We start from the raw sequence: 18,385 nt of genomic DNA on the forward strand, positions 1-18,385 counted from the left end.
ATTTTGATGCCATTTAAATACCATTTTACTGTATTTGAGAAAATACACATTCATGTGTTTAATATCCCAAGAGCTGTCTGCTTGGAAAAATCATGACATTATTTATTTTTTCTTTATTCTATTATTATTTATAAAGTGCCAACAAGTTCTGTGGCGCTGTTCAATAGGTGAACTAATAGACAAGTATTTGCAACTAGACAATTTGGACGCACAGGAACAGAGAGGGTGTTGAGGGTCCCGCTCAAACATATTTTATTATTTGTCTTTATAATAATAACGGTCACTTTCTCACACAAGGGGACTGATAATGATCTAGAAAAAAATTATTCACTAATATGACAGAACCATATACATTTATATTTTATGGGGAAAAGTTAACTTTGATGTGTATACGGGTTCTATCATGTCTATCCTGTACAATGTTGTAATCTTGTTTCATGAAGTGTATAGAATGTTGACTACATGGGTCTTAGGCCCATAATTTCCTCATTAAAAATACTAAGTACAACCTACAAGTTTATACAATTATGAAGTTTGGGACATAAAAAGAATTTGGCGTCTTAACAAAAAACATTTATTTTCTGACCCTGGCCCAACTGGTTTAATATGAAAGGCAGCGAGACCTGTTAAAAAGTTCTATATAATTGTTTGATGTTGATTTATAGCAACTTGTTTGGCCTGGGAGAGAAAATTCTGCCACTCTTTGTACTTCAAACGGGTCGCCTTGCGCCCATCTGCTTTTAATTTGCATAGAGCAGTGAAAGACAACTGAAAGAGGGTAATGAAATTGTAAGCGCAAGCTGTTTAATGTTTGTTTAGCTCATGAGGAGGAGGGAAATAGTCTTTAAAACAATTTCTGGTTAATACCAGAATTAAAAGTGAATAGTCAAAGTAAAAAGGTAAGCACCCAGACTTGCCCTCTGTCACGTTTTCCCATACGCAACCACTGTTAAAATAACTTTTTTGAAATATGGGCCTGTGTGATAAGCAGGTGTAAACAGCAGACACAGTTCACACAACCAAATACAGCAGGATCACACCACTGTACCCTGAGATAGGGTGACAAGGGCAGCTCTAAATCCATAACAGCAAGACCTGCTTATCTTCTGGAGGTGGCCTTCAAAACCATCAGCTGGGGATTGGAAAGGTTTAAAGCACCACAAAACAATAAACACAAAATGTGTGTCTTTTTAAATTGCAAAAACTATTACATTCACCTAGAATGATCTAAAGAAAAATAATACGTATGTTGTTCACTTCATTGTGTTTCCTGTACTCTGTATTACATTACATTGAAATTGTGTAGAATCACGGATTTTTATATAATGGTGAGAGAGAAAGATGGATATATATATACATCCTTAAAATCAAGCATCTAATCCCACAGTTTTTCGTTTTTTTTTTTGTGTCTGGTGATGAAATTGAAAAATTAATTATGTCCCATAAATCTCTTTGTAAAATTAAAACAATAACGTTTTTTTTCCACTAAACTGTGAGCTGCGGTGGGCTGATGGACCACCAAGACTCCCTGTTTAGATCCGGAAACCAGATTATTCCCTAAACTGAAACTTGTGGAGAACTGACACAGGAATTGCACATTTTAGATCAATTGGCAAAATTTTAGAACTGGGTTCATTTTACCTAAAAATTTTTAACTTTCTGGTCATTCCGTTTTGGTGAATTCGCTTTTTTGTACAGCCAGTATAAATATAGGAGTCACATCAAGATGTATGTTCAAAGTGCAGCTTCCATAATAGATTCGATAAGTGGCGAGCGTTCAGTCATGGAACATTTGTTACAGATTTCACAGTACATTTCACAGCATTCCTTTTTGTAGGTAAGCAAGGCTAACTGTGAACAGTTGGATAGCACATGTCCTGCAGCCTACATTAATGGATATTTCACTTCTGTTACAGGCTCTCAGCCAGCCCCGCGAGCAGCACTGCAGTTTTGAGTCACAAAATTGCTCTTATGATGTAAAAATGCACAAAACGTTCAGAAGCAAGACTCCCATCGGAGTGTCCCAGAATTGCACAGATGTACTTAGCTGTTGGTGTGATGCAGTCGCAGAGCATGCACTTCAATGCAGTACATCGCAGAAAAATTACACAAAATTACTGCATCCTACATTATGAACTTCAATTTACTTTCTGCACTCAGGACGTGGCTCACTCATGTGGGTGTATGACGTCATGCACATAAATCGAGTGACATGGCACATGCGCACAGGCGATGTGATGTCATGGATGCATGCGCGTTAGATTTCATGGCTTTCCTAGTGAAAGTTTTTAGATATGTGCAATATTGACACAAGCGCTTGTATTTACTTTTGCTACAGGTGCGTGTGTGACTTGTGTACTCCATTCAAGCTTTTAGGATAAAAAAAATAATTATATCTCCTTCTTCATTTTCCTTTTACAACTCATGGCATATATACTAATCAGCATATTTGGTCTATTGTTTGTAACTTAACATTCAATTCAAAAAGAACACCAAATGTATGTGAATGTCCTCTGTGAATTCCTTCCGGGGTAATACCTATGGAGTGGACATCATTTCTATATAAATCTGTTTTATTGTGCATTATGACCTACTGGGAATGCAATTCATGTGAATATAAAGGTAGACCGAGAATAAATATTTATATATTATATTTGCTCCCCTTTAGGATGAACTGGACCTCAGTGACAAGCACCGAGAAGCTATGTTTGCCCTCCCGGCTGAGAAGAAATGGCAGATTTACTGCAGCAAGAAAAAAGTAAGATTGTTTTTCAAAAAAATGTAAATTCTATCTAAAAATCTGTTTATCTAAAAATTAAAATGTTGTTATCAACTGGGAGGTTAGGATTTCTGCTTCAAGATACATTTTAGTAATGTCATACTCCTTACTTTTGACTACTAGAGCCCCTTAGAAAAATGGGATGGTCTTGGCCACCAGTTGAGGTCCTTCAGAAGAATATTGGCCTGACAGGAGAAGCATAATGCTAATTGTAAGGGGTTAAATTTGTGAATTGGGGTGGAACATGTATACACTTCATTCAAGAGAGATTTATTTTCACCTGGTAAATACCCTTCTAAGATGACAAACTTGTAGATATGTCCATATAGGATCACTCTTTCCAGTAGGTCTCATCCTGTCTTTCAAAACTCTCTTTGATCTACCTGTAATTAAGTGGCTCCAGGGAGAAGTATGGTATCACTGAAGTTGAACTACTTCTCTAGACGCAGTTCTGTTTTCTAATTATATGTGTGGGGTGTATAACCCTTTAACTACCACTTCCATGTCCACACGACAGGAGCACTTCAGAAGATGAAAGAAGGGCTGAACATACCAAGTCAGGTTTATTTATCCCCATTATCTTAAAGAGACTTTAAAGGGACACTAAAAACACTTAAATCACTTTACTTGAAATGCTTTGTGTGTCAAGAGTGTGTCTTCTTTCTTTTCATTTTACAAAAATGATCAGATTTCAACTGAATACGGCTGTCAAATACCCTTTCACTTCCTAGTTGTTTAGCTAAGTGGAGATAAACTCAAGAGGCAGCAATTGCCCAGAACATCTTCCTTACAAAGATTTCACCTTCTTATTGAGTTGCATTGGGCAGTCTGTGATTGGACAGCCACAGAAAGTCTGGGCGGGGTTAGAAGGGGAGGGCTTGCGAAGGCTGCAGACAAGAGAGCTGCAGTTTCTACAAACCTTTCAATAGAACGTATAGTACCTTAAATGGATACTTTAGGCATCGAAACAACTTTAGCGCAATGAATCAGATTTGGTGCATGCATGAATCAGATTTAGGTCCCTGTAGTTTTACGGCATAAATCTCTGCCATTTAGGAGTTAAATCACTTTTGTTTCTTTTTATGCAGCCCTAGCCATACCTCCCCTGGCTGTGACTGATACAGCCTGCATGAAAAAAAAATATTTCATTTTCAATCTGATGTTAATTTGCTTTCAAAGTTTGTATCTCCTGCTCTGTAAATTGAACTTTATTAACACCCAGGAGGTTCCTGCTGTCTCTAGAGGGCTATTAACAGCACAGGAGATAAGACATTCTAGCCTAAATAGACTGTGCAATAAAGGAAGTGTAAACATTAGATGACTCTTTACAGGAAGTGTTTAGGAAAGCTGCATAAGTCAGATGCAGGGAGGTGTGACTAGGGCTGTGTAAACAAAGTGATTTAACTCCTAAATAGCAGAGAATTGAGCAGTGAGACTGCAGAGATGTGATCTATACACCAAAGTTGCTTCATTAAGGTTAAGCTGTTTTGCTGACTGTAGTGTCTTTCTAAAGCTTCTGTAATTTGTCAACAATTTAGTTTTTACAATATGCCTGGCCATGCAGCTGTGGCTTTTTATAAATGGAAGTAAGGTTTCATACTTTCAATATTCTTTAAATCCTTCAAATATCACATATAGCAGAGCGGTGGAACATATGACAGCCACCATCCAACAAATGTACCCAAAGTTTCACTGTGGTCTCCTTGGCTTAATTAGTTTGCTACCTGATCAGTTATGGCATCTGCTGTCTTTGCGAACATCTCTCTCGACAGTACTATTGAAATTTTCTTGAATCTTTTTCCTAAACTCTGAACTTTACTACGGAATCAGACGGCTAATATTCAGGAACCTTTTTGCGGGAATTTTACATTTGTGACCTTCAAATCATCCCTGGTAAATTTACACTCTTCAGCTTGTAAGTTCCTCTCGAACTGGCTATCATTTGATGCCAGAGAGGATGCCGATCTCCATGAACACGTTGGGCGCAGGTAAAGAACTGGCTGTAGTTTGTAGTTGATTGAATTAGTTTGTCGATTGTTGAAACTAATATTCAATGACAACTGACAGTGATCATTCTCAGAACAATACATTCTTTTTCACAGAGCACTATAAATGCTATCAGTTCAGAGTAACAGTGTCTGTGTATAGAGGAGCCAGGCTCAGAACTGTCCCCTTCCAATTTGTAGAGCAGGATTAGCCAGAAGATGACCCTAGGCAGTGGCCCTCGGAACCATGGCCCCACTCAACATCCCTGTGTGAATGAAAGGGGGCCCTCTGGGATCTTTGCTTTAGCTGAGAAGGTGACGTTGGTATGGCTCACACTGGGAGGTTTACTGGGATGCAGATGCAAATTTTACAATAAAGCACATCCTTTTCTCATAATGTCCCTGACCCCAGCGTAGACTGATTGCAAAACCTGCAAACGGATTATCTTTGAATGTCAGCCACGTCTGAACACTTTGATGTCAGTTCTTTCATTGAAATTTGCTGGCGCACTCATTGCAGAACTCAGTGGTGGGGGGTGGGCTGTGCTTGGGACCTTTTTATTAGTGGCCACACTCCCTTTTCTCAGAGCCATGCCATAATATGTTTGCAATCAGGAGCTACTTACTAACTGGCTCCATCTGTTTTACTATAATATATCCGTAATGAGCACATATTACATGACGTAGAAACCTGAAAGGTTATTGGATAGAATTTTTCTTTATTTTTCCTAAAATGTCTATCTATAACTCATATAGTGGCAGTCACTGGATCCCTGATAGTCTGTTTAACATGACATCGGTTATCGCTCACTTTTAAAATCATGACAGACTGGAGAGGATCATCATGTTGTCTAACAAAGTGCAGATCATTGCTACTTTGTTTCTTATTATTCATTAAAGAAATGGATATATCTGGTATATAACTCCTTTGTGATTCATTTTAGAGTGGAAAATAACGTATTCCATCATCCGAAATATGAGACAAAAGCTATAACAATCCCCCCCCTCCCCCCCCCATATTTTAGGGGATTCTGAAGCAACACGCACATGTTTTATGTTAATTGCCCTTAACATTTGCTTTATTACTTCTCTTTGAATCTATAACCTAAAGAAGTCTCTTTAAAACAGGGGCAGAACTTTAAGCAAAGTATTATAAATTGTTAGCTCTACAAAGCTGCAGATGCCTTTCAAGGCTAATTAAACATATCTCACCATTTTTGGCCTTGTAGGGCTTCTGCTATAATGGAAAAGGCTAGCATTTTAGCTATACATTGTGCTGGCAGAATTACTCGCGTATGCAGATCTCGTAATACAAAGCATGTATGCCAAGAATTGAGTGAAAACTGGAGAACCCTGCTACAGGTGGTTCTCCTGCTCCCCTTGCCAGCAGCTATTCTACCTACACTGTAGTTGCTGTGATTATTCCTCTGGTGAGTGCCTTTCGAGATTGACCAGAGTAATATAGAAATGGAGTTAAAAAAAACTCATTCTGTTCAGATGGCAATGAAACCAATATGGAAAGAGGTTTCTACTTTGAAAAAACCCTCCCAAGTAGGACAATCGAGATATTGGGGAGTGTATTAACAGTAGCCAGGAGTTGGGTGTTGAAATCGTGTAACAGACACATTAAGAGTCTGTAAGTTGTGTGAATTCCCATATAAGTTACAGGCGCTACTTTGCCGTGTTCTGTGTAGATCAAACAAAGCAGCCAACATTGACGTTAATGGAACACATGGACGGGCATGTAAAGACATAGATTGTCATGGCACTAATTAAGGCTTGGCAGCACAGACGTGAACACCTACACACTCATAACCCAAATTAGCATCCCAGATCTACATTATGCCCCTGGCTGTTAATACAACATGCACCAAATAACACATTGAACAGCCATAAACACCGAACTGTAAATCCCCGTAGGGAAACATCATGTTTATGATGATATGAATTAAATATGTTTATTTCCATGATAAGCTGCCTCGTTAGTTTGTGTCTATGATGCCGTTGCAGCTCAAAATAAATTATTCAGAACAAAACACAATCACAAGCTCGGGGAAAACCTCTACCATCTAATTAAAAAAACAACCTTAACAGGGCAATTATCCAATACATAGCTGTAACATATTTTATTATGAAATAGTGTGATAGCGTAATGTTTCTCATATTATTCAGAACATCCAGAACTCTTAAAACATTGCAGGATATTGGCCTCGACACTTCTACTAGACATTTTATCAATACACATGGGTGTAGCCAGGTCAGGCATCGACTAGTCCTGGCTCGCAGTCAGCATTCTAGTTTATCCCACAATTACTCGATGAGATGTGGCAGAGCTCAGTGCTATCCAATGCGTTTTTCACATTGATGTTGACAAACCATTATAATATGGGCTTCTCTCCGGAGTCCAATGAGGCCAGCTGATGCTTACCATTGCATAAAGGGTGGTGTTGGACCTGTGAGCATCTGCTGTTTCATGGAGACCCTTTTCATAAAACGAACTACAAGGCAATTTTTGGAACATGACCCTGAATCTTAGAAACGTAAATCACATTTATAAATGACTGTGGGTATGTCTGGGGAGCAGGACGTGGGGCCTAGAGTAGAACATGTTGAGAGACGTTATGGCAAATATATGTATATAGGACAAGTGTTTCTCAAGAAATATATTTTCAATATAATCCTTTTATGAAGTATTAGCAGGAAATAGACTTTTTGTTTAATGTGAAAATATCTGTAAAGTTAGTATAGTTACTATATATCTGTTGGTGTAGGACAGGATCCTTCAGCCATATACATGCAACTTGGGTCAGGCAGTGTTTGGAAACAGACACTCGATGGTCTTCCCTGCTTCACTCCCAGCACAGAAACTTGGAAGACCATAAAGACTAAATAGATACTCCGTCAATTGGCCATGTCATTCCAGGTAGCAATACTTTGATATTTCACTTCTTTTTGTTTATTATATTATTTGGATTAAGTCCTGGACGGTCTTGGTGTTTCCATCTGGTGCACTGGTTGCATGCAGTGTATGTAACCAGTTCAATTCTCAATTTTTTTTCTCATATTTTTAAATATATGCCATTAAAAAAAAAATAACCACAAAAAAAAATTTATTTTCAATACTTGATGAAATAATTTTTATTTTATTTTTTATTTTTTTTTAAATTCTTTATTTTGGTTGTGCGTGGTATAACAAAAAGCTTGTTCAGCCACAACAGCGGTCACAAGCAGAAATACATCAAACAGAGGAAACATAACGTGGCATATAATTATACAGCACATTTTAGTTTTATGAGAGAATCTAGTATGGTCCGCCGTTTCAACAGTGTGCTAAAAATTTATAAAACATTCTACAGTGTCACGTCGCCAAATAAAAACTCAGGTACATCACCTTTTGACATAACTATGGCATGAAGATAACTGCACATTTTTAAATGCGTGATGATCAGGCTAGGTAGACGTGTCTAGGTATGGTTCTCAGCAGTTTAAATTACGAACGAAACAATGCAACACTTAACAATAGGTAAGAGTTAAACATTTTCATCTCCCTACGTAACACCGCTTTGCTATCTATTCATAAAAGTCTAATGCTGCGTCAAGGTTTAGTGTGTGAGTACAGGTTAAATTTAAGTGTAAGGAGGTGTTTACAACGTTTATGGGTACACATATGAGTTGTGTTGAACAGTTGCGTAGAAGAATTTATTTGTATAGTCAGTTGCATAGTGCTGTTGCTCAATTAAGTTGCAGAAAATGAGGATAATAAAAATACAGCCCACAGAAAAATAGCATTGGCTCCGTTTACATTACTGTGATATAGAGCGAGTAGATGGAAAGCTTGCATGAGCCAGTGGTCTAAAGCAGTTGCCTAGTGTGTCGCCTAGAGCGGTAACATTGGCCCATAACTGAGTACTATGGTTTAGAACCAGTCAAGTAGTCTCATACTGCCGGTGGTTAACCGAGCAGTAGTGGAAAAGTGTTGAGGGGGAGACATCATTAACATTATACAAGAGAAAGGTTGAACAGGTACGCATGGTTTAAAAGACCAACTAAACAGGCAAGTAAGAAAAGAACTGGTTGAGATTCAGTTCAGTGTCTGCCGAGAGTTCATGTGGTTGCCGCTGCATAGGAGCCTCGTCCAGGTTGTCCCGGTATGAAGGCTGTCACTTTGTCCGGATCCCATCTGTGTGAAGGGCCAGCTGGATCGGTAGGTGCTGTGTGCTGCAGGGCCTCTTGAGGAAGTCCCAGTTTAGGTAACAGTTCCCGTGCATCCAGCATGTCACTGACCTTGTGTGTCTCGTTGCCTTTTACGATGCTTATGGTACGGTTGAGGCGCCATCTGTACGGGAGTCCGTGTTGGCGTAGGAGCTCAGTGAGCGGTCGCATGGACCTCCTCCAGGCCAGAGTGCTCCCTGAGAGGTCTGCAAAGAATGTCAATTGCATTGATTCAAATAGGTAAGGGGAGCAGTCCTTGACCGCCGCTAACATTGCCGCTTTGTCTTTTCGTTGCTGAAAACAAATAATGAGGTCTCGGGTAGCCGCCGGTGGAGCACTTGCAGGTTTCTGGGTCCTGAAGACGCCGTCTAGGGTGACCGCTTTGGCATGTCGTGGTTGCAGTAAAGCTCCTAGGAGCCGCCGCACGAGTTGCGGCAGTTCGGCTTGCGGTATGTCGTCCGGCACCCCTCTTACTTTCAGATTATTCACCCGCCTTGTGTCCTCTAGGGAGGCAAATCTCCTTTCGAAGTCGTCATTCCGGCTTTGTAGACCCTTGATCTCCTGTTGTAAGGAGGAGATGTGGGCAGAATTGGTCATAGAGGTTTTTTCCAGGGCGCCCAGTCTACCCGATAGCCCTTGTATGTAGCCATGTCCGCTTGTATCGTGGCTTGGAGGTCTGCCAAAAGGCTTTTGACCACCGCTGTGGTCACTGGTGCTGTGTCGGGGTTTGAGGGCTGTCTCGTGGGTGCAGTCAGGCTGGGTAAGTCAGGTACCTCTCCGCCCAGGGAGAAGTCGTCCGAAACTTCAGAGTACGTCTCCGTGTAGTCGGCCATCTTGGGCCTTGTTATTCCGTGGGCCTGCCTCCACATGGCTCCGATGTCCAGGCCTTGTCTGGGTTGATCTGGCTTCTGTTTTTTGGTCTTTCGACCCATAATGCTTTCTCCCACTGCCTCTGGGCTTTTGCCGGTATTTTGATCGGGTGATGTACCCTAAAACAGGCAAGTTTGGGAGATATTCTCCGGAGCTCTAATGCCATGCGTCTTGTCAGCTCCGCTGCTTGGCTCCGCCCCCCGATGAAATTATTTTTATACCAAAAAATATAAAAAATCTTTTATATAGGAGACAGTTGTCCTTTAAAGGAGCACTAAAGTCACCCAGGCCATTTCAACTCAATAAAGTGGTCTGGGTACAGAGTGGTATTGTCATATTGGGAAGCCTCAGTGCTGGAAATGGGGGAGTAAAATCCTTAACTTTATTATTTTTAAGACGGGGGGAGCTTCTATAACTAGTGATTAGGACACATAAGCATGTGACATACAGGCTAGTGTTTCTTTAAGGAAAAGGATGCATTAATAGAGCAACACACAATCTATATACATCACTCGTTTAGCACTACATCTGGTGAGATTCTCAGCCTGCCTCTAACGCTTCCCTGTCCTATGGCAATACCAGATTAAACATAATATTCAGAACAAAGCCATTTAATGACAGATGTTTAATTTCCATGCGTGGATCTGTCATTTGTACAACCTTGGGAGGAACTGAAACATTTTATTGATACGCTTCAGCGCTGTGGAACAATTTAATTATCGAGTAGAATGTCAGATGTAAGGATTTTCTCAACTATTAGTTAAGTGATACAAAGAATCATTTTCTCTGTAAAATCGACTTATTATAAAGTGCCCTCGCTAGAGACATGAGCTCAACAGGAAAACTAACCAGATCCTGTGTAAGCTCTTCCGAGCAACCTTTGTGAAAAACGAACGGAAATTCTGTCCTCTAAAAGGAAAACTGAGCAAGAACTCTTGACATTTGACACCTAAAGTTTGCAGTAAACTACAAGGCCCCGAATCTACAAGAGTACAAAAATAGGCCTCCGTTTGGATACAAATGAATTCACACACAGGTGGTTGATTTATTGCACCCACAAGATTTCAAACGCTCAAAATAAAAGGGGCCAATAAATGGGTCTTATTGTATAAACCGCAGAACTTTAACTTTTACATGTTTTGGACATCAAAAGCAAGTTTATCAAAATCAAGATCAATCTGATGCAAACTTTAGCATTTTGAGCTCCTAAGTCAAGTTGCCATTGATATTAGCTGGTGCATATCCTAAACCGGTAATGTTGCTGCAATTTATTTTTATTTTTATTTGCACACTTGAGTAGCACCTGACCAGTGTTAATTTTGGCGTCAAATTTCAATTTAGTTTTCGTCATAGTCTTTCGACTAAAAAGCCGTTTTAGTATTTTTTTTTAGTCATCTGAATTGTTTTAGGCGACCAAATCTCCGGTAGATTTTATACAACACAACTACAATCTAATGGGTTTAGTTAAGGCCTCTATCCGTCTCTTTTACTCCATCCTCAGCCTCTCTGTGTCCTTCCAACCCCTCTAGGTGTGTCTCTCCCAAGCCCTGGTCTGTCTCATCTGCTCCTTTTCCAGCCACTCTGTCTCTTTGTGTCATCCCAGCCCCTATAGGTATGTCTCTCCCAAGCCCTGGTCTGTCTCTTTTGCCCCTTCCACAGCCACTCTGGTCTGTCTCTGTTACCCCAGCCCCTCTGTGTCTTTGTGTCCTCCCAGCCCCTCTGTGTCTTTGTGTCCTCCCAGCCCCTCTGTGTCTTTGTGTCCTCCCAGCCCCTCTGTGTCTTTGTGTCCTCCCAGCCCCTCTGTGTCTTTGTGTCCTCCCAGCCCCTCTGTGTCTTTGTGTCCTCCCAGCCCTGGTCGGTCTCTTTTGACCCTTCCCCAGGCCTTCTTTGCAGTATTAATTTTGGTGGCAAATTTCAATTTAGTTGTAGTCCTAGTCTTTTGACTAAAAAGCCATTTTAGTCGTATTTTATTTATCTAAATGGTTTTTGTTTTAGTCCAGTAAATCTCCAGTGGATTATAGTAGTTGACTAAAATTGTTAGTCGGCCAAATTAACACTGCACCTGACTCTCCCATAGTGTTCGGACACATTCTGGGTTTACTAAGGAGTATTGCAGCAGTTCTCTCTAACATGTGTGTTCTCTGTTTTATCCATATTTAACATCTGAAAATGGACACGTTTAGGATCTATGCTAACTTTATTAACCAGATCTCCTCCATGATATTTCATGGTCTCCCTCCCCTCTAATAAAACACATTTGTTGCTTAGTGTCCGTACATAGATGTGAAATCTGGGCTTGAGATGTAGTTTGCTGCCTTCATCAGACCATCAAGCATAGGCAATGTGGGGACCATATTCTGCTTTTGTTTTTAAAAAATAAATAAATTGTGGATTTAAAAGCTAGACTTGCAGCCTAAGATAATTAAACTTTCTTTTCATTTTAAATGTAAACCATTCCTGAAGTCTCATTAGATGAAGCCATTCCCAAAACTTCATTAAATTACTACACTTTGTCCTGTTTATTTTGCTTGTTTTCCAAGGTCATCGCTACATTTAAAGGCTTTTCTGTATAAATAGATGACTAAAATGATGATCAACTGTGTCTGAAGCGTTTCCAAACTAGTTATTTTTGAAGCTGAGATATATTTCTATGGAAACAATATTAAGAATCTCGTCCAGTATGCGGCTCTACCACGCAATGTTTCTGCAACTCTTTTAAGACCGTGGTTGTACGAGCACTGTCCAAGAGTTTAATGGGGAGAGTATATCATTAGTCACAGTCATACAATGATTCTTTATACACGAAAAAATAATGTTGTATGGCAGCTTAGTTATCGTTTGTTTTATAGTACTGAATGAAGTTTGGACAGAACCACAGCTTGAGCCACTCACCTAGAACAATAGCATAATGCCACAGCGATGCATCAGATCTGTTAAACAGGGGGTTACCTTGATAGGTTCCCAGATTTTGTGTCACCTGCAAAACATATACTGTGGAATTTTTTAGCTAAGAAGACGCAATGTAACATGTTCTCTCCAACGTTCTACTCATTAACATAGCGTGTTAATCTTAACATGCATTTTAGACCACGACCACCAGATATGATCCACGTTGGAAGCAATACAATGTTAGATTTTTTTTTTTTTATTACTCCTGAAAGTTATACATTTTTTTTTTAAAATAAAGATGCTGGGTTTATGAAAAATCTAAATAATATTTTTTTTTCCTTTTGACTAGGATCAGGAAGAAAACAAAGGAGCTACGAGCTGGCCTGAATTCTACATCGATCAGCTGAATTTAATGGCTGCTGTAAGTATTCCTTGACTTTAGCTGCAAAACGTGAGCATTCTTTATAAAGTACTTCGAGGATATTGTACGGAGAGGTCGGAATCTGTTTATGAAAAATGCTCTCAATTTTCTTTTCATATGAAATGTGTCCAAGTGGGATACTAAAACAATTTTCAATAAATCGTGTGCACAGAAAAGGAATTGTCGGAGATCCGTATTGTCTGTGTTCACGGTTTTGTTTTTGTTGTACTGGGCTATATTTATTCCTGCCCTCAAGCCAATGCTTTAGTTGCATTTGCAATAAATAACTATTTCTTTTAACATTTTATATAAATTTCTTTTTCAGAAATGTCTCGCTGATTTATTTTTCTTCCTTTTTTTTCTTTTTTTTCTTTCAACTGCACACAAAATTGCAATTTGCTTGATAATGTAGGATAAAGCGATCATGGGAGTCATTAGATCACCCAAAACGTGTCTTTATATCTGCCGTATTTAATAAGACAGATCTGGAGCAAGTCTAGATGAAAATGCTAAACTTAGAGCAGTTGGCACAAAGAGGCAGAATCAATAAGGGAGACCAAACAAGTGGCAGAGAAACCGGTTTCAAGAATAAGACTGCAAGGAAACTCCATAAAAAACATGTATTGTGTAAATGGGAGTGATGGATGAGTGAGTCATAGAGTGAAATAGTATGTGTTCATTAAAATAATAAGCAGAGACTGTCTTTTTTTTTTTTTTATTATTATTATTTTTTTTTTTTACTGTGGACTGGAGGGGTCGGGTACCCCCGCTGTAGGCGAAGTGACCGGTCCCCTATAACATCCAGATTGGATCTGTAGATAACAATACAATTATGTGAACATTAGATTTATTTTCTCTAAACCATATGTGCTGAGCTAACTCCTCTGTCTTTCTGTTGGCTCCAGGGGTTCGGCCAAACTTAGTATTGCAGATCCATCATGTTTCTGAACGTGTATTGTGTGTACGAATTAATGGACAATACTCTGTACAGATACAGCAGGAGGGAAATTGCATCACTAATCAGAGTAATCCTGCAGTGTATCTATTATATATACAAGGCAGGGCTTTTCGAGGGGTCTAGCCAACACACTCCCTTTTAACGCCACACCGCATGTTGTCTTGGTTTATGACATACAAATGCTGGATGTCGTGGGATGATATATCCTTTGTAAGAGAAGTGACATAGGTTTATTTAATTGATTGTCTTCGTTTGAGCCCCGGTGTCTGTCCTAGTAGCCTCACTGAGGAGAAAGGCATGAGTGGATGTTGGAGAAAGTTGTTGTTTTTCTTTTTTAAATCTCCCAACTGGGAATTGGCAAATTTTGCACTTTTATACCAAAATGTGCCATTCCTTTGTCAATTCTTGCAGTTCTTAGTTTAGTAAAGACCGTTAGACCGTTTTAGGAGAGCCTTCAGATTGTGAATTGAGTGTGTTCATCGGTCACACACAGTGTGTTCTTGTTTTGCTTATTCCCTTTATCCATGTCCATGAATGGCAATCAGTGATCGCATTTACAAGGGGGCAGTATGTTGGTTATGCTAGAAGCTCGCTGGATGGCACAGCTGTTGAACAACTGCAGTGGGAAGGGGCCAGGCTCATATCCCATATGGGAGGGACATCTCCAGCCATCATTCTAGATAACTAAACAAGGAGAATCTAATTTCATCAAACAGACAGATGCCCTCTCCCTGCATCTAATACGCACTTTGTTCAAACACATACTATGGACAGCTGGACACGTTATGTTCATTAACTCCATTACATGGATACCAAGTAGACAGCCATGTATTGATTTTACCATACAGCTCAGGATCACAGGAAATTCTTCCCAAAATATTAATGGAGCCTTTTGCATGATGTTATTCATGGACTACCACCCCTAAAAAGGGTTAGTTACAGGCGATTGTCGATGTTTAAATAACTGGAATGAACAATTCTCCCTTTAATATTAAAAAGACATCACATTCTTCCACTTTCCCAGACGAATATTTTTTCTTATTTTACAAGAGAGAATCCTTTCCCTTTCAACTTAAACTAATCTTAAAATCTTTGTTTTTAGGTTTCTATCTTTGCTCTTTTTCCTGATCATGTGCCATTTTATTGATCCATTCAATAATTATATTTAAAACCTTAATGCCTCTTTTGGGGATATGATGCACTTAACATGCCTGTTTTCATCCCTCTGGGGTAAATTGATTCACTACGCAATATAATGTTGGAAGAGCCATACAGCTTTTATGGCAGACTATACGATAATGTAGTTTGAGTGCTACTATCCCACATGTTAATAAACCAGGCTTAAATGTTATGAAAGATTGACTCCTTCAATATTTTCAGCACCCAAGACACACGCTAACGAGTTGGAGTCGGTAGAGGTAATTTGCAATCAAACTTAGAAGTTGAAAGGTTATGTATGTTTTATGGAACCATTTATCCTTTTATTGCTCCGTTATGTATTTTACAGGACAACTAAAAAAACATTTATGTGTATGTTCTTGTAATTTCTCAATGTGCTTACATACATACATTGCACATAGTTTAATTTTTGGGAAGTTGCATTCCCAAAAAATCTCACTAGGTTCCTTTACATTGCCCGAAGTACAGTATTTTTGGTTGTTCTTTGGTAGATTTGGTAGATCTCTTTCTGCATTAATATCTCAGACCATGTGTGTTATAATGCAAGACCATAATATAATATTATCTTTAAAACATTTTACCCCCTTATATTACTCTGACAGGTGAACAAAAACATTGTAGTGAGAAAAATTCACTTCTTGGATTATACCTATACAGTTCTGACTGGCAGCTCAACAACAGAATACGGGTCTCTCTTCTCCGGTAAATAGAAATAGGGTAGAACAGGGGAGGTGGATGTAGCGCCTTTAACGTCCTTTGTGGTATATGGTACGACAAAACCAGCAGAGAATACACAGACTGATGGTATATCTTTAGTATTTGGAAGATAAGAATAAAGAGGTACACTTACACTTTTTTTGGAGCTATGGCGTAGCTCCAACTTATGCACCTGAGTAGTATGATCACCACTTATGAATATAGTTTAGCTCTTGCTTTGCAAGTGGATAACCCTTATGGGGTATGGTCGAAGGTCTCATGGATATAGGAGAGCAGAATAAAATGATATAGTGTGTCAGCAGTTAAACACTCACATTTTTTGGAGTCCTACAATAGCTCCTAACATATTGCGTGGAGTGATATTATCCCCACTCTAGGATATGTGGGTGGTGCAGGGCCTCTCTACATAGATATGGAACTGATATAGTGCACACCATTGTGTCAGAGTATAAAACCAAATAGAAACTTACATGGAGATGACAAAAATATTGTTTGCTCAATCCTCGAAGTGTCCTTGATCCACCACCCCAGCATCTGATAAAGAATTTCAAGCAATTGGCTAAGTATCAACAATTTGTCAACATGCCTTACTGGCCTCTGTTTCTTCTTTTGCCAACAATGCAGGTTAACGGTAGATGTAGAGAAACAGTGGTTTTAAGCTACAATTAATTCTCCGTACTTGTTGCAATATCACAGTGTGACTCTCTGCAAATTAGCGGATACATTGTAGACTCATTTGCCTATTGAGCTTCAGGGTGATTTCATGGGGCGCAATTGCTATCCTACATTCCTAAAATGACCCTTTTGAGTTCAGCTATTGCAGCTGTCCTGGGATCATGGTCCATGTATTCAGTACTAATATGAATCCTCTCATCCGACTAGAATATTACATTATTTGCTTTTTATAAAATAGGTAGGTCACACGTAAACATATCTGAATTGTAATTCTCTGAACACAGGACCAACAGAAAAAATAAAACTGAAAATAAAATAAAAATCTCACACCCACCATCCAGGAAAACAGATTTACTCAAACTGTTCAATGTGTATAATACACAAAAGCAGGAGAACGGTACAGGAAGAAGTTGTAAGTTCCAGCCAGCTGTGTTCATTTAACTGATAAGATTTGCTGGAAAAAATACTAATTACCTTATTAAGATCAGTTAAATGGTATAATCGTTTGATTAGAAGCATAATGGTCATGGCTTGATCTGTGTGGAACGCTGATTCTTGAACCAATTGCTTTTCGGTTAATGAAGGACATCAAGGCTGCAATGTATGCAGACACTTGGATTAATTCACTGAAATAGAATGAACTAAGAGACAAACCCATTTTTGGCAAAGACGGCTACGCTGACCATGAATGAGTTAGAGGTTACCTCCTCATCTAATCTTTCCTACATTTATTTGCCGCTCAGTAGATATCGCCTACTGGAGCCACTCCTACAGCGTTTTTTAATTCTAGGAATAATTCAGATTGATTTCCTAGTAAGATTTGAGGCCGTCTTTTTCACAATATAAAAGATGCACAATTCATTAACAAGTTAACTATGTTCTGGGGACTGTGGAAACATTTGATCACCCATTCGACCTTGGGTCTCATGAGTTATGACAATGTCTCTGAGTTAATATATATATATTAATTCCTGTATCACAGCTGCATTGACGGATTAAGCATGCCCTCCCCCTTTCAGTGGTGAATGTTGCACGGGGGGTGCTGGAGTGAAGGACATCAATAGTCGATATCGCTGCAGGGCAGATTATTGCCTTGTAAAGCTGCTGACAGCTGTACTAATGCATTACCATGGGGCATATCTCTCAAAGACAAAAGGATCAAAGCAAGTGGTGTTTTGTGTTTTTTTTTATGATATCAACCGTTTGTAATGTCTTTCTGCCAAATATTCTAAGAGTAGGTGATCGCATACATTTGCGATCTAATTTCCAAAATAAAAGGTTATTAAAGAATTGGTTTGTCTTTTGCTCTTCTGGATAGATTGTCGTACAGACATTGAAAGTTTGCTGCAGGGTTTTACTGCCATTCAGCCCCTTGTACGTTGTTGGAAATAAAGAATTGTCAAACAGTATAACTGTATATACATATTCTGTTTGGCAGTGGAAACCACATGAAGCTCATGATGAAAAGATTTTCTAGAGGTAGTTTGGAATTTGGTAGTGAGTCGCCAACGTTCAACGTACTTGTCGTGAGGTTCTATATTTTTCATTTGTCCCGTCCTATGTCTCGGGTGCCCAACACGTCTCGGCTCAGCTGTAGGTAGATCTGTGCTCCCAAATTACAGCTCTAGATGTTGATTATGCTAGCATAATGGTAGGGCAGATGGTAGGTATGGTAGAAGTAGCTGACAAAAATAAAAGGA

At 39.2% G+C, this 18,385-nt stretch overlaps 1 protein-coding gene across 7 annotated transcripts in view; it reads left to right on the forward strand.

The window, feature by feature from the left end:
• The window catches only part of DAAM1 (dishevelled associated activator of morphogenesis 1), a 121,495-nt gene that overhangs the window by 63,425 nt on the left and 39,685 nt on the right, over positions 1-18,385 (forward strand). For all 7 annotated transcript variants that reach the window (XM_063440059.1, XM_063440064.1, XM_063440065.1 and 4 more), the window contains 2 exons: positions 2,669-2,758; positions 13,085-13,156. In XM_063440059.1, the coding sequence (XP_063296129.1) occupies positions 2,669-2,758; positions 13,085-13,156 (162 nt within the window). The remainder of the gene's footprint in view (positions 1-2,668; positions 2,759-13,084; positions 13,157-18,385) is intronic.

This window comes from Pelobates fuscus, chromosome 13 (genome assembly GCF_036172605.1).
Source record: "Pelobates fuscus isolate aPelFus1 chromosome 13, aPelFus1.pri, whole genome shotgun sequence".
Taxonomy (NCBI): Eukaryota; Metazoa; Chordata; class Amphibia; order Anura; family Pelobatidae; genus Pelobates; species Pelobates fuscus.